At 39.9% G+C, this 16,267-nt stretch overlaps 1 protein-coding gene across 2 annotated transcripts in view; it reads right to left on the minus strand.

Moving 5' to 3' along the window:
* Positions 1–637: 637 nt before the first annotated feature.
* SPIN1 (spindlin 1) overlaps positions 638–16,267 on the minus strand; it is a 94,772-nt gene continuing 79,142 nt past the window's right edge. The window contains exons 3-6 of one of the 2 annotated variants that reach the window (XR_001513181.1): positions 12,443–12,696; positions 8,122–8,355; positions 3,668–4,100; positions 638–3,053 (exon numbers count right to left, since the gene is read on the minus strand). Coding sequence is in view for 1 of the 2 variants with exons in the window: in XM_015561314.1 (XP_015416800.1) it covers positions 3,901–4,100; positions 8,122–8,355; positions 12,443–12,696 (688 nt within the window). In the remaining variant the exon portion in view is untranslated. Of the gene's footprint in view, positions 4,101–8,121; positions 8,356–12,442; positions 12,697–16,267 lie in introns of both variants that reach the window. The other variant, XM_015561314.1, reaches the window with a different exon arrangement.

The following is a 16,267-nucleotide window of genomic DNA, read 5'->3' on the forward strand; positions in this document are numbered from 1 at the left end:
AGAGCCTCCCGCCAGGGCCGGGAGGCAGCCCTGCATCCCCTTGGCTGTGCAAGACAAGCCAAACTCAACCAGGAAACATAAAAACAAGGAATCTAATAAAGGCACATCATACACTCTACTTTTCACTCTGCTGATTAAAATGACGTCGGTGGGTAAAACAGAGTACACATAGGTCACGGTAGTACCTACATTTTTGTCCTTGCCACTGAGAAATGAAGACGTTTTTACTACAGAATCGCACAGATTGCTATTTAAGTATCATAAAGCATTATAAGCAGCATACAAAGCAAGAATAGATATGAAAGTATAAAATACATATTTAATTCTATTTAAACAAGTTAAAAATTTTATGATAAATTAAAATTTCTTATTAATGGCAAATCACAAACTTTAATATTTGGAATTATGTATATAATATATTTGGGATACTGATTAATGCCCCCATTCCTTTCAGATATTATTGAATATTATCATTCAAATAAAAATTCTATTTGTTTTTATGTATATCTAACATTTACACGTGGTGAAAGGGGTAAAAAAGGTCACTTAAAATCTTAAAGTAAAACTTAAAAACTTTTTTAGAAGCACGTTTTACACATCACATTTTGCTCATGAGCACAAAATTTACAGTCAAAAGTTGCACATAAAGGGTTTATTTTAAATGTTTTAAGGATAGGATAGAGTTACATCATAATTATAAAAATTACTTACAGAATTAACAGATTTATATAGTTTATACTTCTAAATGCAGAGAACAGGGAACTGTCTACACATTGTATAAAATAAAATTAAAAATGAATTCAAGCTTGAAAGATGAGGTCATTACCTACTTTTAAGATGTGAACACGAAGACCTCTGAACTATACACATTCATTCAAACTGCACTACAATGATGGAAAATACAAAAAGCGCAGCATTTCCAAGGAACCACAGACATTTCGACCATAATTACTTGTTTCTGTTTTGTCTTTGGATAACTTTCTCTCTTTTCTTTTTTTTTAAAGACAATCAGCTTAAGAATGTTTTCAGGCACTACAATTTATGACAATCAAAAGAGTCTTCCAATTGGTCCACAGCGTTCAGAGATTCAAGCCCAATGCACTTCGGGGTTTGGCACGTAAAATAATAGAAATGAAATCTGGTTTAGAGGTCACTGTGATTGTTCTAAGATGCACAGTCCCTTCAAATGCTGCATGACACACACAACTGGAAAATCACCTCCTGTTGGCACTACATTTGCTTCACCAGTGCATTTTATCCTACAACCACTAAAACAGCACAGTAAGCAAATATACAGAAAACTGAAAACAAGTAAAAACAAAGATAAAAAAACAAATTAAAAAAACCCTAAATTATCTTTAACATGCACTTTTCATTAGTTACATTGGACATTTTACTTAGAAGAGAGCATGCAAAAAGGGATGGTCTGCTTTAAGGTTTTCCTTCGAAGCTTTACATGGCAGCCAGACATCACGCACGCACACACAACACGATAATACTATAGCAGGTCAGTGAGGAAGGCCAATACATTTTATACAGATTCATGTCTTGTGTTGTCACAAGTCCCATGATAATTTTGGAAATTAATGTTGGATTCCTAGAACAAGGAGCCAACATTCAGATACCAGGAAAACGCAAGCAATGCATGCAGATCTGAAACATGAGCCTAAAATGAAGCCTGATATATTTGGCTAGGGAGCAGGATTAGTCACAGCATCAGGAAGTGTGGTATAAGCCACACACACACACACACACACACACAAAGATGGAAAACAAACAACAAAAACCGTTCCCCTTCCTTCACCCTTAAAGGCAAAAAAATAGAACAATAATTAAAATAATAACAATAATCACTTGTCACATTCATCAAGAGTGGCAGACCATGTGGTACTGAGAAGCTGCTAAAGGTACTTGTGGAAATAGCACAATGCAAGTCATGAAGGAATGCTAGAAATGTTTCCACTGACCCAACCCTCAGCAGGACCCTCCTGGCGAGCTGTTTCCCGGCCGAAGTCACTGTGCTGTTTGTGTGGTGTGCGCGCTAGACACACTCACTCTCTGGGCCACATGTCCACTTGGGTTGGGAGCAGGTGCTCTGACAAGAGCCGCCAGGAGAGCAGCGGACAGGCGTGCGGATGACACTAGTTCAGACACGGGAGGAGTACCTAAGACCTAGGTACTCACTGCATGGAGAAGCTCGCCCTTGGCTGCGGTGATGAGGCGCTGGATACGCTGTAGGAAACGTGGTGTGTACGTACATGGTATGCGGGGTTACCATCCAACAGCACTCGGCGCAGCCTTCCTGGAGCGAAGTGGGCATCATGCAAACCACACGTGAGACCTTTAAACTACAAAATCTCTGACATCAAGGACAGCCATGATGGAGGTCGATGGACAGCAAGAGTGTTTAGCCTTCTACTCAAATCTTAGGTAAGATTTCCAATCTCCCCAAGAGACTGGTTTCATGTAAGGCCTTTATCCTACCTTTCAAACCGCCGTGGCTTATCTAAACAAAGTGACACATGGGTGTATTGCTGCTAAACCAACCACTTTTTTAGTTAAAACCACCTTGAAGGAATAAGCCAGGGAAGGATTCTGTGGCTAAGGGCCGCTATCAGTCACACCAACAGAAGAGCATGGGCCACTGATCCTGGTGTAACAGTGTCCACAGAAGCAGCACATTATAAGCAAGAACATACAGCACCCCAAAAGATGTCAGGAGATTGTAGCTGGTATTTACCTAGACATTCTTTGTGGGGGAAAGCCGGGGAAAAAGCCTTTGGACCATAATCATATATCAGTAATAGTAGCAATAAAAATGCAAGTGTCCCAGAGAACTTGTTCGAGGGCAACATTGTCATTCTTCAACTTACATTATTCATATAAAGTACTATGTTCTTCCAGGACCTCGCCACATACACGCAGGTGAGTGATGTGCTGTTGCTTTTAAATCTGTACCAAAATCCAGGTTACTGATTTGTACAAATAATGGACCCAACGTGCGTCCAAAATACACTGGCGTTACACTGTGTGGACCAAGCACCTGGGCTTTGCTTAAAAAAAAAAAAGAAAGTATTTGATAAAATATGTAAACAAAAGAATTTACAAAACTTAGACTTAAAGGCAGCCTTTTACCCAGATTTCTAACTGTCTTATAAAATTCTACTGTGGGTCATTAGCTGTTGGGAAGTGATTTATATTTGGACTTACGGTTTGAAGCCTCCAAACTGGAAAAGGTGCTCTGAACTTTTGACTTTGAAACAAGCTGAGCATCCCTATGTGCTTCCTGTGCCCAAATTTAATTTTAAATCAGCAGCATTAATATGTCAAATATGACCAACTTGGGTCAAGCGCTCCTATTAAACTGGAGAAAATGATTTAACCCCATCCAATCCACAAAGAAAGGACTGCCAATAAAGTGTGTGTGTGTGCGCACACTCACGTACACGCGCGCAAAGATCTGTGTGTGCATATATATATATATTATATACGTATACACACAGACATAGGTAGATATTGATACATATATATCTCAAAAAAAGGCAGTAACAAAAATACCAAACTATGCTTGCATTGTGGCAGCAGAATAAGAGAATGTTAAGAGTGAAGGGGAAATGGATAAATTGATTACAGTTTTAATTAACAATGATACTAGTTTAACTTTTACCTGTAACTCCCCTCCAGACAGACTGACTTCTTTTAAGAGGAAGGAGTTGCTTACACAAAAGGCTTTGTGTTCACATAAATCTGTACTATTCAGAACAAAACCCGTTCTGCTGGCAGAGATTGTGGGTTCGCAGGGACATTTAAGCTTTCATTAAACTGGAAAGCAGAAAGTCTTTATGTCTACAAATTATACATTTAATAGTTCCACAAATTTGGCAAAGTTCATGACGACATCTAGGATGTTTTCACCAAATCGTAGACATAAATATGGAAATCATCATCAAACTTGATGAAATAGACAGACGGTTTGGCTTCTACTTGATGAATGACCATGCCAGTCCTTTTAGAGCCATCTTCTTTGGCATATTCCACTTGTTTGCCTACTAGGCTGTCCACAACTTCTCCTGGTTCCCTTTCTGCTGGAGGTGAATCATCTATATGTAAATAATGGAGAAAAATAATTTATAGCCATTTTTAAGAAACATACCAACTCATATCTATTTTAATAAACATTTTTAATATCCTGGGTTTATCTTATCTAGACCAAGAGTCAGCACATTTTTTCTTCGAGGGCCAGACTTGAGGCCATTTGGTCTCTGTAGGAACGACCCAGCTCTGCTCTGTGGTGTGAGAGCAGCCACAGATGATACATAAATGAATGGTGTGGCTCTGTGCCAGTAAAACTTCATTTACTACCCTGACCGGTGACTCAGTCGGTTGGAACATTGTTCCATACACTAAATGGTTGTGGGTTCAATCCCTGGTTGGGATGTGTACAGGAGGCAATCAGTCGATGTTTCTCTCTCTCTCAAATCCATAAAAACAAAAACACATTTTTGGGCGAGGATTGAAAATAAAAACAAAAAATAAACAAAACTTCATTTACAACAACAGTGTGCTGATCCCCAAGATCTAGACATGTAAACAAATTTAAGAGTGCTCATCAGAAATCCCTTGGCTCATGTTTAATTACAGTTATAATTACTTGAAGAGGTAAGGACTAAATGAAAAAAAGGGCCAAGGAGAAAAAATCTAAATAATTATATGCCTTCTTAAAAATAAGTCTGAGTTACTCCAAAATAGGATTTCAAAGCAGACAATGCCTACTGGGATAACTAAGAATATGCTACACAGTTAAAATGCCTAAGTACTTCTGATCTTAAAGCTTCTTTATCCTCAGCTTCACTGCATTACACATTGTCTTCCTAACCCAGTTTCAAAACAAAAGAGATTTATTTCTACAGATGATGTATTAAAGAATTGTAAACCTGAAACCTCTATGGTTTTATTAACCAATGTTACCCCAATAAATTCAATATAAAAGAAAACAAAAGATTTCCTATGCTTTAAAATTAGGTGCTAAGTGAACATGATCTCCAGACAAATTACAACTGAGTCTCCCAGGATGGCTGAAGCACCTGTATTTTTTAAAAGGTTCCCAGGAAAACTTAAGTGGGAAGGAACACGGCCCTATGACCTAGCAGGAACTCTGTTCTAGTAATACACATGTAATGAGAGCAAACCATCACCACCAACAACAAAGAAACAAAGTAACAGAGAAAAAAGGGGAAATGAAGGTAGGAGTTAACAATTCTATTTTTAGAAGCCTCTATAGGTCCTGAAGAACTGGCGCTTTCTCCCATGTACCAGCAGAGGGCAGGGCCTTCAGGTAGGGCAACCGCACATCTGGTTTTCTCCGGGCTATCCAGGCTTAAGCTGGTCATCCCGGCACAATGGTTGGCAGTGTACCATTCTATTCTTATAGGGATCCTGGTTTGGATCATTAGCATGTTAACAGTAGTTCGCCTCTGAATACAACAAATTCTCTTATTGAATAACATGATCCAAACCCTATTCTGATCTCTGGTACTAAGGAACACAAAAAATACAACTAAAATGTTTGAGCACACATATCTTATCAGTACTTTTTTTTAAACAATAAGTGAAGAGGAAACCAAAGCTGAAATCTCTTCAAAAATGCTTTTCCCCTCAAGCAGCAGCATCATACCACCACTTTCATGGCCCTTCATGTTTACAAAGGAATCCCACAGGCATGGTTCCCAGACATTTTACAGTAAGATGAGCAAAGAAACAAGGGACTCACAGAGGCCACTGCAGAGCTCTGACTCAGAGCATCAACACTGTTTCTAATGGCAAGAAAGCTTCCATACCACTCGCAAAAGTACTTAACAGTCTGGAGAGAGAAGATAGGATGGAGAAGTGGTTGGGATGGGAGAGGAGATGGGTAATGTGCAAATGACCACACACTTTCTATCATCCAAGTCCACAACACTTACTTTGACTGGATATATCTCTTTTAAAAAAATAACTTCATACAGGTTGGAGTAATGCTCTTGAGAAATGCTTTCATGGTAACTCCTGCCTATATGAATACTTTCCATTACACATCTGTAACAAATGTACACAAACATTAAAAAAACAATCTAGAAGGTAGAAAGTCAGGGCCTGATGAACATGTGAGTAGGCTCACTGACTAGCTTGTTCACAGAAAGAACTGAAAAATGGGGAACAGAAGCCCTGGCCAGGTAGCTCAGTTGGTTAGAGCATCATCCCTAAATGCCAAGGTTGTGGATTCGATCCCCAGTCAGGGCATATCTAAGAATCAACCAATGAATACATAAGTAAGTGGAACAACAAATCCATGTTTCTGTTTCTCTCTAAAAATCAATAGAAAAAAAATAAAGGTAATAGAGATGCAGTCACATTACTAACATCGTATCTGTGTCTGTCCAGGGTTCCAATGTTTGAAGAAAGGATATGAAGTAGTCTTAAAAAGAACAGGCTAATTCCATTCACAATAGCATTAAAAAGAATAAAAAACTTAAGAAGAAATCTAACAGAAAATAGTGTAAAACTTATACTTTGAAAACTACAAGACACTGTAGATAGAAAAAAAAAAATCTCAATAGATAGAAAAACATCCTATGCTCACAGGTCAAGATGGGAGTTCTCCTTGAACTGACCTAGAGATTCAACATGATCCCTTCCAGAGTCCCAGCTGGTTTCCTTGCAAAAACTGATAAGCTGATTCCAAACTTCATATGAAATTTCAAGAGACCCAGAAGAGGCAAAACAATCGTGGTGTGTGTGTGTGTGTGTGTGTGTGTGTGTGTGTGACAGATTCACACTTCTGGACTTTAAAACTTATTACAAAACAATTTAATCAATTGTAACCAGACATATGAGCAAATGGAAAAGAAGTGAAAGTCCACAAATACACCCATACATCTATAATGAACTGATTTTCAACAAGGGTGCCAAAACCATTTAATAGGGAAAAGAATTGTGTTAGTATTAGTTTTCTTTTAAATGGTGCTCAGATAATTGTATTGTCACACGCAAAAGAATAAAGTTGAACCCGTAAGCTACAGTATAAAAAAAAATTAACTCAAAACATATGAAAGATCTCAATAGAAGAGCTTAAGAAATAAAACTTAAGACTCCTAAAAGAAAACATAAGGGTAAGTCATTTTAGCCTTGGATTTGTCAAGAGATTACAAGATACAACACCAAATACACACACAACAAAGGCAACATAGGTAAAATGGACTTCAGACCACCATCAAGAGAGTGAACAAGAACCCATAGAATGAGACAAAGTATCTGTAAATCACGTAGCTGACAGGAGACTTGTACCTAGAATATTGACTCTTTCAACCCACAACAGCCAGCCAGTTGAAAAAAGTACAAAGGACATAGACATTTCTCCAAAGACATACAATGAAAAGATACTTGATATCTTTAGCCATCAGGGATATTAGATATCACTTCACAACCAACGACATAAAAAAGTCAGATAACAAGAAGTGTTGGTGAGCGTTAGAGAATCCAGAAGCCTCACACACTGTTGATGAGAATGCATTAACAGTGCAACCATTTGAAATCAATCTGGCAGTACCCTAAACAGTGGAAAAATAGCCTCAGATGAGGATTAATAAAAAGAAAAGAAACAACAACAGAGAGCGATCACTATGACCCACGAATTCCGCTCCTAGGTATATATATACCCAAGAGAACTGAAAACACCCACCCATTCAGAAACTTGCACACAAATATTTATAGCTACTGTCTTCATAGTAAATAAGATAGAGGACAATCCAAATGTCCATCAACAGATGACCAAACAGAAGTACTGACACGTGCTGTAACACAGACAAGCCCTGAAAACAGTGCTGAGTGAGAGAAGCCAGTCACAAAGGGCCCCATACCACATCATCCATATGAAAGCCCCAAGTCCACAGCAGGGAAATAGCCACAGAAAGTAAATTACTCTTGGCAAAGAGGTAAAAATTTCACAACCTATGCTTATGTGTGACTTTATCCCTAATAATTAAAATTAAAAATGTATCTGCAAAATAGTTTAGCAAGTATCTTGCTCTAAAATTCAAATTACTTTTGAATAATCAAAAATAAAAGTTGTCAATTCATACTTACTAGAATCAGGCATAATGCGAAGGTCCCCTTCTTTATAATCATCTAAGAGCTGGTACATGTACAAGACGGGGTCTTTCTCATAGGTGATGTAAAACCATGTGTTCATTATAGGGGCACGTGCCAAGACCATTCCCCTCCATTCGTCTTTAGAGCCATCCTCGGTCTCAAACATGTGCTCTACAGCTTTGCCAATCATTGTGTCGGCTAAGTGTGCATCGCTGATTCGAGATGTTGCTAGGAACAAAAACAAAAGAAAACCATGGTCTATAAAGGGTTTTACTGAACATGTACTGTGAAAACTGAACTTATTCAAATGGTGTCCACACGATACACTAGCCAGCATCAGAATCCTCGGGGGGGGGGGGGGGGGGGGGTTTAGAACTACCACCAAAATTACGTTGCTGGGCCTAGCCCAGATTTGATTCCATCAGAACTATTTTATTGCCCCAAGTCAGTTATTTTGAGAATATTTTTTCCTCTCAATTTTCCTGAACTCATCTGCTCTTGGTGCTATATCTAAACTGGGACTTCCTTCCCTTTATATTAACCTCTTACATAAATAACCACAGACCATTTATTAAAACTAAGAAATTAACGTATTTAGGTTTTTATTTTATTCTTGCCCCTTCAATCTATTTCCATAGCAACCAGAGTGACCTTTGTGGCAGTTTTAGGATTGTGTTATTCATTTGGTTTTTTGTTGTTGTTTCTTTTCTTTTTATTAATCCTCATCTGAGGCTATTTTTCCATTGATTTTTAGAGAGTGGAAGGGAGAGGGAAAGACAGAGAGAAACACTGATGTGAGAGAAACCCATCGATTCATTGTCTCCTGCAACCGAAGTAGATGCCCTTGACTGGAATTGAATTGGGGACCCTTAGCCGACGCTCCATCCATTGAGCCAAACTGGCCAGGGCTGTTGTTTTTTAAAATGTATTTTTTATTGATTTCAGAGAGAAAGGGAGAGGGACAGAGAGCTGGAAACATCAATGATGAGAGGAAAATCATTGATCAGCTGCCTCCTGCATGCCCCCTAATGGGGATCCAGCCTGCAACCCAGGGCATGTACCCTGACCCCTTGGTTAATAGGTGGATGCTCAACCACTGAGCCATACCGGCCTGGCATGTTCATTTGTTTAAAATGCACCCGTGTTTTCCTTTCACATAATTTGAATAATGAACTGCTTCTCATGGGCCAACTTCTCCTCTGGGCCCTTTTCACCCCTATTGTCACCTCCCTCCTAACTGCCTTCACCTCAGCGACATGGGCACCTTTGTTTTCCTGGAACACCCCCTGGTCTCCTCATTTGGACCATGTGCTGCCCCCACACCTTCAAGGGCTGGCTCCTGAGCAGGTCTCCTCCCAGAGGCTCTCCACGATCACCCTGGGGAAAGCAGCCCCACCAGCCACAGTCACCAGTCACCTCACCCGGTTTTATTTCTTAATGGCATTTATCATCACCTACAGTTATCCTGTTTTACATGTTTGCTGACTAGCTTTTAGCCTACCATGGTGCAAGCAGAGGCCTTTCCCATCCTGTTTCCAATACCGAGCTCACAGGGGTTCCTATTTGCTGCATGAGTTCATTATTCTAGAGAGCGGGCTGTTCTGGACGGCTTGTGTGGTTGGCAGCATAGCCTCCCCACAGGTGTGTCAGCCTCTGCAGCCCTGCTCCACCTTCTTTAAAGAGGTAGACAAAAATTACAAGCTTCATTTCTTTAACACTGGGAATTGCAGAGGTTCTCACTGATTATAAGGTTTCTCCTCAGTTTTAGACAAATGTCTTTAGAATAAATAAGCAAACCTATTTTACTCGTGAGTGCTTTTCTTTCAGTTAAATAAAATTCAAAGGAACAAAGATTAGAATTTCTTGGTAGAGATACTGCTTATCCAATTTATCAGGATATTCTAAAAACATACAGTGGTTTTCTTTGCTTAATTATAGGATAATTAATAAAAAGTACATAGAATTTCCCACTGTGTATAATTTTAAAACAAAATCCAACAAATTTCTTCATATCAAAAGTTCTCAAACTTTTTGATCTCAGGACTCCTTTACATTCCTAAAAATTTGAGGACCCCAAAGAGCCATTTGTTTATACAGATGACATCAATATCAACTACTGATATTGAAATTATAAGAAATTAGTAGAAATTATAAATGAGAAATCTAAAAAATATTTATTTAAAAATATCTACATAAACATTTTTTAGTAAAATGTTTTTATTGATTTCAGAGAGAAGAGGAGGGGGGGGCGGAAGAGAGAACATTGAGGAGAAAGAAACATTGATTGGCTGCCTCCTGCATATCCCTTTACTGGTTATTAAGCCCACAACCTGGGCATGTGCCCTGACCGGGAATTGAACCTGCGACCTCCTGGTACATGGGACCATGCTCAACCAGCTGAGCCATACTGGCCAAGTATATAAACATATTTTTAGTGAAAAATAACTATCTTCTAACAAAACCTTAGTAAGAAAAGTGGACAGCTAGATTCCTATATCTGCTTTAGCATTCCATCTGTCATATATTCTTTTGATCTATTAATCTTTTCATATAATTCCTGACAGTCTTTTAGATAGTCTTTTATCATACTATATCAAATCTCAACGTGTGGTAGCTCCTTAAAGGTTAACTGCAATGTAGAATCTAAAATCATTATCAGCAATTTTGTCATACTATTATTTAAATTAAAACTCATTTATCTCCAGAATATATAAAGAACTCCTACAACTAACAAAAAAATCAAATAACGTGATTAAACAATGGGCAAGGACTTGAACAGACATTTCTGCTAAAATCACATACCAATGGTCAAAAAGCATAGGAAAAGATGCTCAAAATCATTAATCATCAGAGAAATGCAAATCAAAACCAACAGAAAATAACAAGCATTGGTGAGAATGTAGGCAAACTGGAATGCTAGTGTACTGCTGGTGGGACTGTAAAATGTTACAAACACTATGGAAAGCAGTAATTGTATGTATGTTGCTCAGAAAATTAAACAAAGAAGTACCATATGACCCAGCAAGTCCACTTCTGGGGATACACCCAAAAGAACTGAAAGCAGGCTCACAAGGGATATTTGTACACCCATGTTCATAGCAGCACTGACCACAACAGCCAAAAGGTTGAAGCAACTCAAGTGTCCACACACGGATAAACAAAACACGGTCTATACATGTAATGGAGCAGTATTCAGCCTTGAAAAGAAAGGACAGCCCAACACATACTACAACATGAATGAACCTTGAGGTATCTAAGAGAAAGAAGCCAGTCACAAAGACAAATACTGTATAATATTTATGAAGTATGTAAAATAATCAAACTCATAGACACAGAAACTAGAATGGTGGGTGCCAGCGGTTAAGGGGAGGGAAAAAAGGGAAGTTGTTCAAGGGAGATAGAATTATAGATTTACAAGATGAAAAAGTTCTAAAGATCTGTGTCACAACAATGTGAATGAATATATGTAACACTACTGAACTGTAACCTTAAAAATAGTTAAAATAGTAAATTTTATGTTGTGTTTCTTACAACAAAAGTCTGTCAAATCTGTTGGTCTTGCCCTAACCAGTGTGGCTCTCTGGTTAGAGCATCGGACTGTGGACTGGTTAAAGCATCGGACTGTGGACTTAAGACTCCCAAATTCGATTCCAGTCAAGGGCATGTACCTTGGTTGCGGCACATCCCCAGTAGGGGGTGTGCAGGAGGCAGCTGATCGATGTTTCTCTCTCATCGATGTTTCTAACTCTCTATCCCTATCCCTTCCTCTCTGTAAAAAAATCAATAAAATACATATTTTAAAAAAAATCTGTTGGTCTTGCCCTGGGCATCATCCCGTACACCCAAAGGCAGGGCACATACCCGAGTTTAGGATTTGATCCCTGGTAAAGGCAAATATGGCAGGCAACCAATCAATGTTTCTCACATTGATGTTTTTCTCTCCCTTTCTAAAATTAATCAAAACATATCCACTGGTGAGGATTAAAAAACAACAGTCTGTTTTTTACAGTTAGTTATGAGTGGAATTCTCTTATGTTAATAAAGCCACAGTAATACTCATAACCTGCATGTCTTTTTCCATACAAACTATAAACCTACTTTTGCCCACCCCTGTATTTATACCCCCACAGTTCCTGGAACTGTAGATTCAGACCATGCACTGATCAATTTTTGTGGTATTAGGTGACCGATGTAAATAGTCCTTGTGCTCCAATAAAAATAAAAATACCAATAACACAGAAGAATAATCAGAAAGCATCCATTTAAGTAATTATCTTTAAAGCTTATAAATGCAGAAATAGTAAAGAGAACTTACCAACTCTATCAGGGAGGACTTCAAGCGCAGAAACTCTTTCATCTTTATTAAGTTCTAGTCCATAAACACAGTCAAATCCATCGTATTTTATAAGATACAAAGAAGGGTTTACAGGCACCTGGTCCAGAACGGTTCCTTTCCACTGGGTGACAGGGCCACTGCCCTCCTTCCACCCATGCTGAATCCTGCAGCCTACGATGTTCCGCCGAGGCTGGGACACAGGCTTGCTCGGCCCCACGCTGCTCCGGTGTTTTCTGTATTCACACATACACAGACACGTAAGGTATCAGCTCAAAGGTATGCACTACCGCACCCAACACAACTGCTGCTAGCTAGCATGCTCTCCCTAGACCACCGGACTGTGCTAGCTAACGGTGCCACTCAGGCAGTCCCACAGCCATGCAGTGTGGCCCACGGGGGGGCTCTTCTCTACCCCCATGTGTGTCCACGGTGGGTTGGCAGTAGGAGCTTCTTGTGCACCCCAAGTGTGGACAGGCAGAAAAACTTCGACTACTCAGGGGCAACTCAAGCCCCAATATTAAGCATCAGTTTTTCAGCCAAGTTTCCTAGTACAATCAACTCACAATTATCCCAGTTAATCAAAGAAAGAGGCACCTGTATATAGCATTACAGAATATAAGTGCATTTCTAGTAAACAAACAAAGTATAGCACTGGCTGGTGTAGTTCAGCTGGTTGGACACTATCCCATAGACAGAGAGGTTGCTGGCTCTATTCCGGTCAGGGCACACGCCTGGGTTGAGGGCTCCATCACGTGCGTGTGCGTGTGCGTGTGCGTGCATGCCTGTGGTGGTGGTGGGGAGGGGGGAGCCTGCGCATGTAGGAGGCAGCCAATCAATGTTTCTCTCTCTCTCCCTTCCTCTCTTAAAAAAAAACCTCAGTAAATATTTAAAAACATAATAAAAAAGAAAATTGGGAAGAAATGCATAACTACTCATTTTCATCCATTCTAATGCTCACATAATTTTGCACCCCCACCCCCCAGGCTTAAACAGTAAAAATAAACTAGACATTTAAGTTTATTCTTAAAACTGCATTTCAGATGGGCTTATATCCATGTATTATACCACCATTACTTCTCTAGAAAGCATAAAATCTTAAAACACATTTGTCAAAAGTACTCACATATTAAAAATTATTGGGGCAACACCAAACTACATTCTTTCTGGATTATTAACAATTGAAAAATCTACATACAATGTAGTAGATTTGTAGTAAAAACAACACCTGGCTCTTGTTATTAGGAAAAAAAATATTTGTTTCACCTAGATATCCAACGATACTCAAAGGGGGCACAACTTGACCTGAATACAAGCTGGCACCTGAATACAGTCTATGCCAAGAATGAGAAAATTTAGAGAGAAAAGAATTCCCTCCCACACTTTTTAAAATATATATGTTTTTATTGATTTTTAAAAAGGAGGGAACAGAGGGGGATAGAGAGAAATATCAATGAGAGAGGACCTCATCCTGCACGCCCCCTACTGGGGATTGAGCCAAAACCCAGGCATGTGTCCTGACCAGGGAATTGAACCAGCAACCTCCTGGTTTGTGGGTCAGTACTCAACCCCTGAGCTACACCAGCCAGGGCCCCTCCCACACTTTTATGGCAAAAGCTCTTATTTGGTATATCATGAATAAAAGTCGGGCACAACTGGCATAAACACAAATACACTTTACAGAAACCAGTTTATTATAGGCTGTAATATTTAAAACTACAATTATATATATTTTAAATAGACCAGTTTGGTAAATTTTAGTGTTTTATGAAAGAGAAAAATAGGTTACCGCAAACCATTAGAATTGCCTCGACCAGGCCTGTTTTACCTAAGCAGGACGGGACGGACACCATTTGGAGGGCCCGCAGAGGAAACATCAATAGAAGGAAAAGGTTCCCAAGGTCCCATGCACAGTGTGAGGAGACCAGGAAACACCAGGGCCACCCCAGCCCTCAAGGCTCTGCAAACACCCAGCAAGCTGCCTTCCACAAAGGCAGAGCCTGCACTGAGGAGGCATTGCTGGGGACAACATCCTAAATGAGGAAGATAGGGCCACAGGAAAGGAGGTTCAGAAGCTGAGGGCAAGTCCCAAAGGAGGCAGCCCTCAAAAGGTCTGATCAAGGCTACTTAGAAGTTCTACTTTCAAGCATGCCATAGGCAGAGACAGACAGCTGCAGCTGACCTGGAACCGTCTCACCCTCTCATGTACAGGAGAAAAGAGAGGACTGTGATGGAACCAACACAGGGTGACACTGTAACAATCGGAATGATGTGCCAACAGGCAGTGGAGGCAGACCCAAACTATGCTCACAAGGAAGAGGAAAGGACCCCCTAACATTAGGCACACACAGAGGCCATGAAAGAGGGCCTGATCACAGCAACAAGACAGCGACACCAGACATGAGGAGAAACAGGCACGGGTCAGGAAACTAGTAACACTTGAAAACTTCTCAGAAATGACTAAACTTGAGGAATATAAAAAGAAATAGACACTGTGGGGCACATAAGGGAAATAGATGATGTAAACATGAAGCAAAAAATGTAAGAATTAAGAGATGGTGACAGGTATGAAATTTCAACTTCAATATTAACAGAATTACCCAAAACTAAAACCGAAGAAACAGAATACTGAAATAATTAAAAAAATTTTTCCTGAAATAAAAGATTTAAAATGTACACATGCACATAGAGCTACAGACACTAAGACATTATAGTAAAGCAAATGCACCTTAAAGAAAACAACATTTCTTGGGCACCCAGGCAAAAGAATGACATGTGTAAGGGAAAGAAAATCAGAACGTGACAGCAACACTATCGGCCACAAGACAAGGGGATAAAAAACTTTAGGTTCGTAGGAAAGAAAATGTAGCCAAAGATTTTATAATACGCCAAGAATTCTACACTGACCTCAAAAGTAAAAGGCCACAGGCAAAGCTGTGCACGGGTGAGATTTTGGGGAACACTGATCTCACAGATGCTTCCCACAGAAGTCACAGGACAGAGCTGGATACTCAAGAAACACTTGGGAATGATTCTGCCTGGGGCCAATAGTGAGCTATGAGTATATCTGACTGCAGAATAATCCTGGGAACAAGAGAACTAGAATAGTACGTAACTGTTATCTGCTCTGACACTAGAGTTCACACTACTCTAAAGGGGAGGAAAGAACTGCAGAGTAGAAACAGTTCCATGTAACCTGGAACAGATACCATTACATTCAACAGAGAGAAAGGGCAGAGACAAGGGCGAAATTCAATACTGTTCACCTAAGGAACCAACCTGTATCACCAGGAGGAGAAGTAAATAAATAGACTCTGCATGTAAACTTCCGTGGGAGAAGAAAAAAACAATGAAGTACTATCAAGTCTGTAAATTGAAAATATTAATACTCAAACAACAAAACAAAGTAAAATTCAAGATCTTTTCATAATCCCTGGGAAGGTGGCATTACGTCCAACTGGCCCTCTGTGGAAAAAGCCTGGTGACAGTGACTACATTTCCTCTGGAATACAGGCATTTTATAGAGTATACTAGAGGCCCGGTGCACAAAGATTCATGCAATAGGCCTTCCTTTCCCCTGTCTGCTGGCACAGGTTTGCCTCCGGCACCCGGGGCCCAGGCCTTCGCTCTGGCCGAGTTCTGGCAGGAGCCAGCCCCGGAAACGTCAGGCCTCGCTGCTCCGCCGGCCCCGGGCCTTCAGGCTTTGCTCCACCGCTTGGAGCCTATGTATGCAAATTAACCACCATCTTTGTTGGCAGTTAACTTGCATATCACGCTGATTATCCAATGGGAGGCGTAGCAAAGGTA

This window comes from Myotis davidii, unplaced genomic scaffold (genome assembly GCF_000327345.1).
Source record: "Myotis davidii unplaced genomic scaffold, ASM32734v1 scaffold750, whole genome shotgun sequence".
Lineage (NCBI taxonomy): Eukaryota > Metazoa > Chordata > Mammalia > Chiroptera > Vespertilionidae > Myotis > Myotis davidii.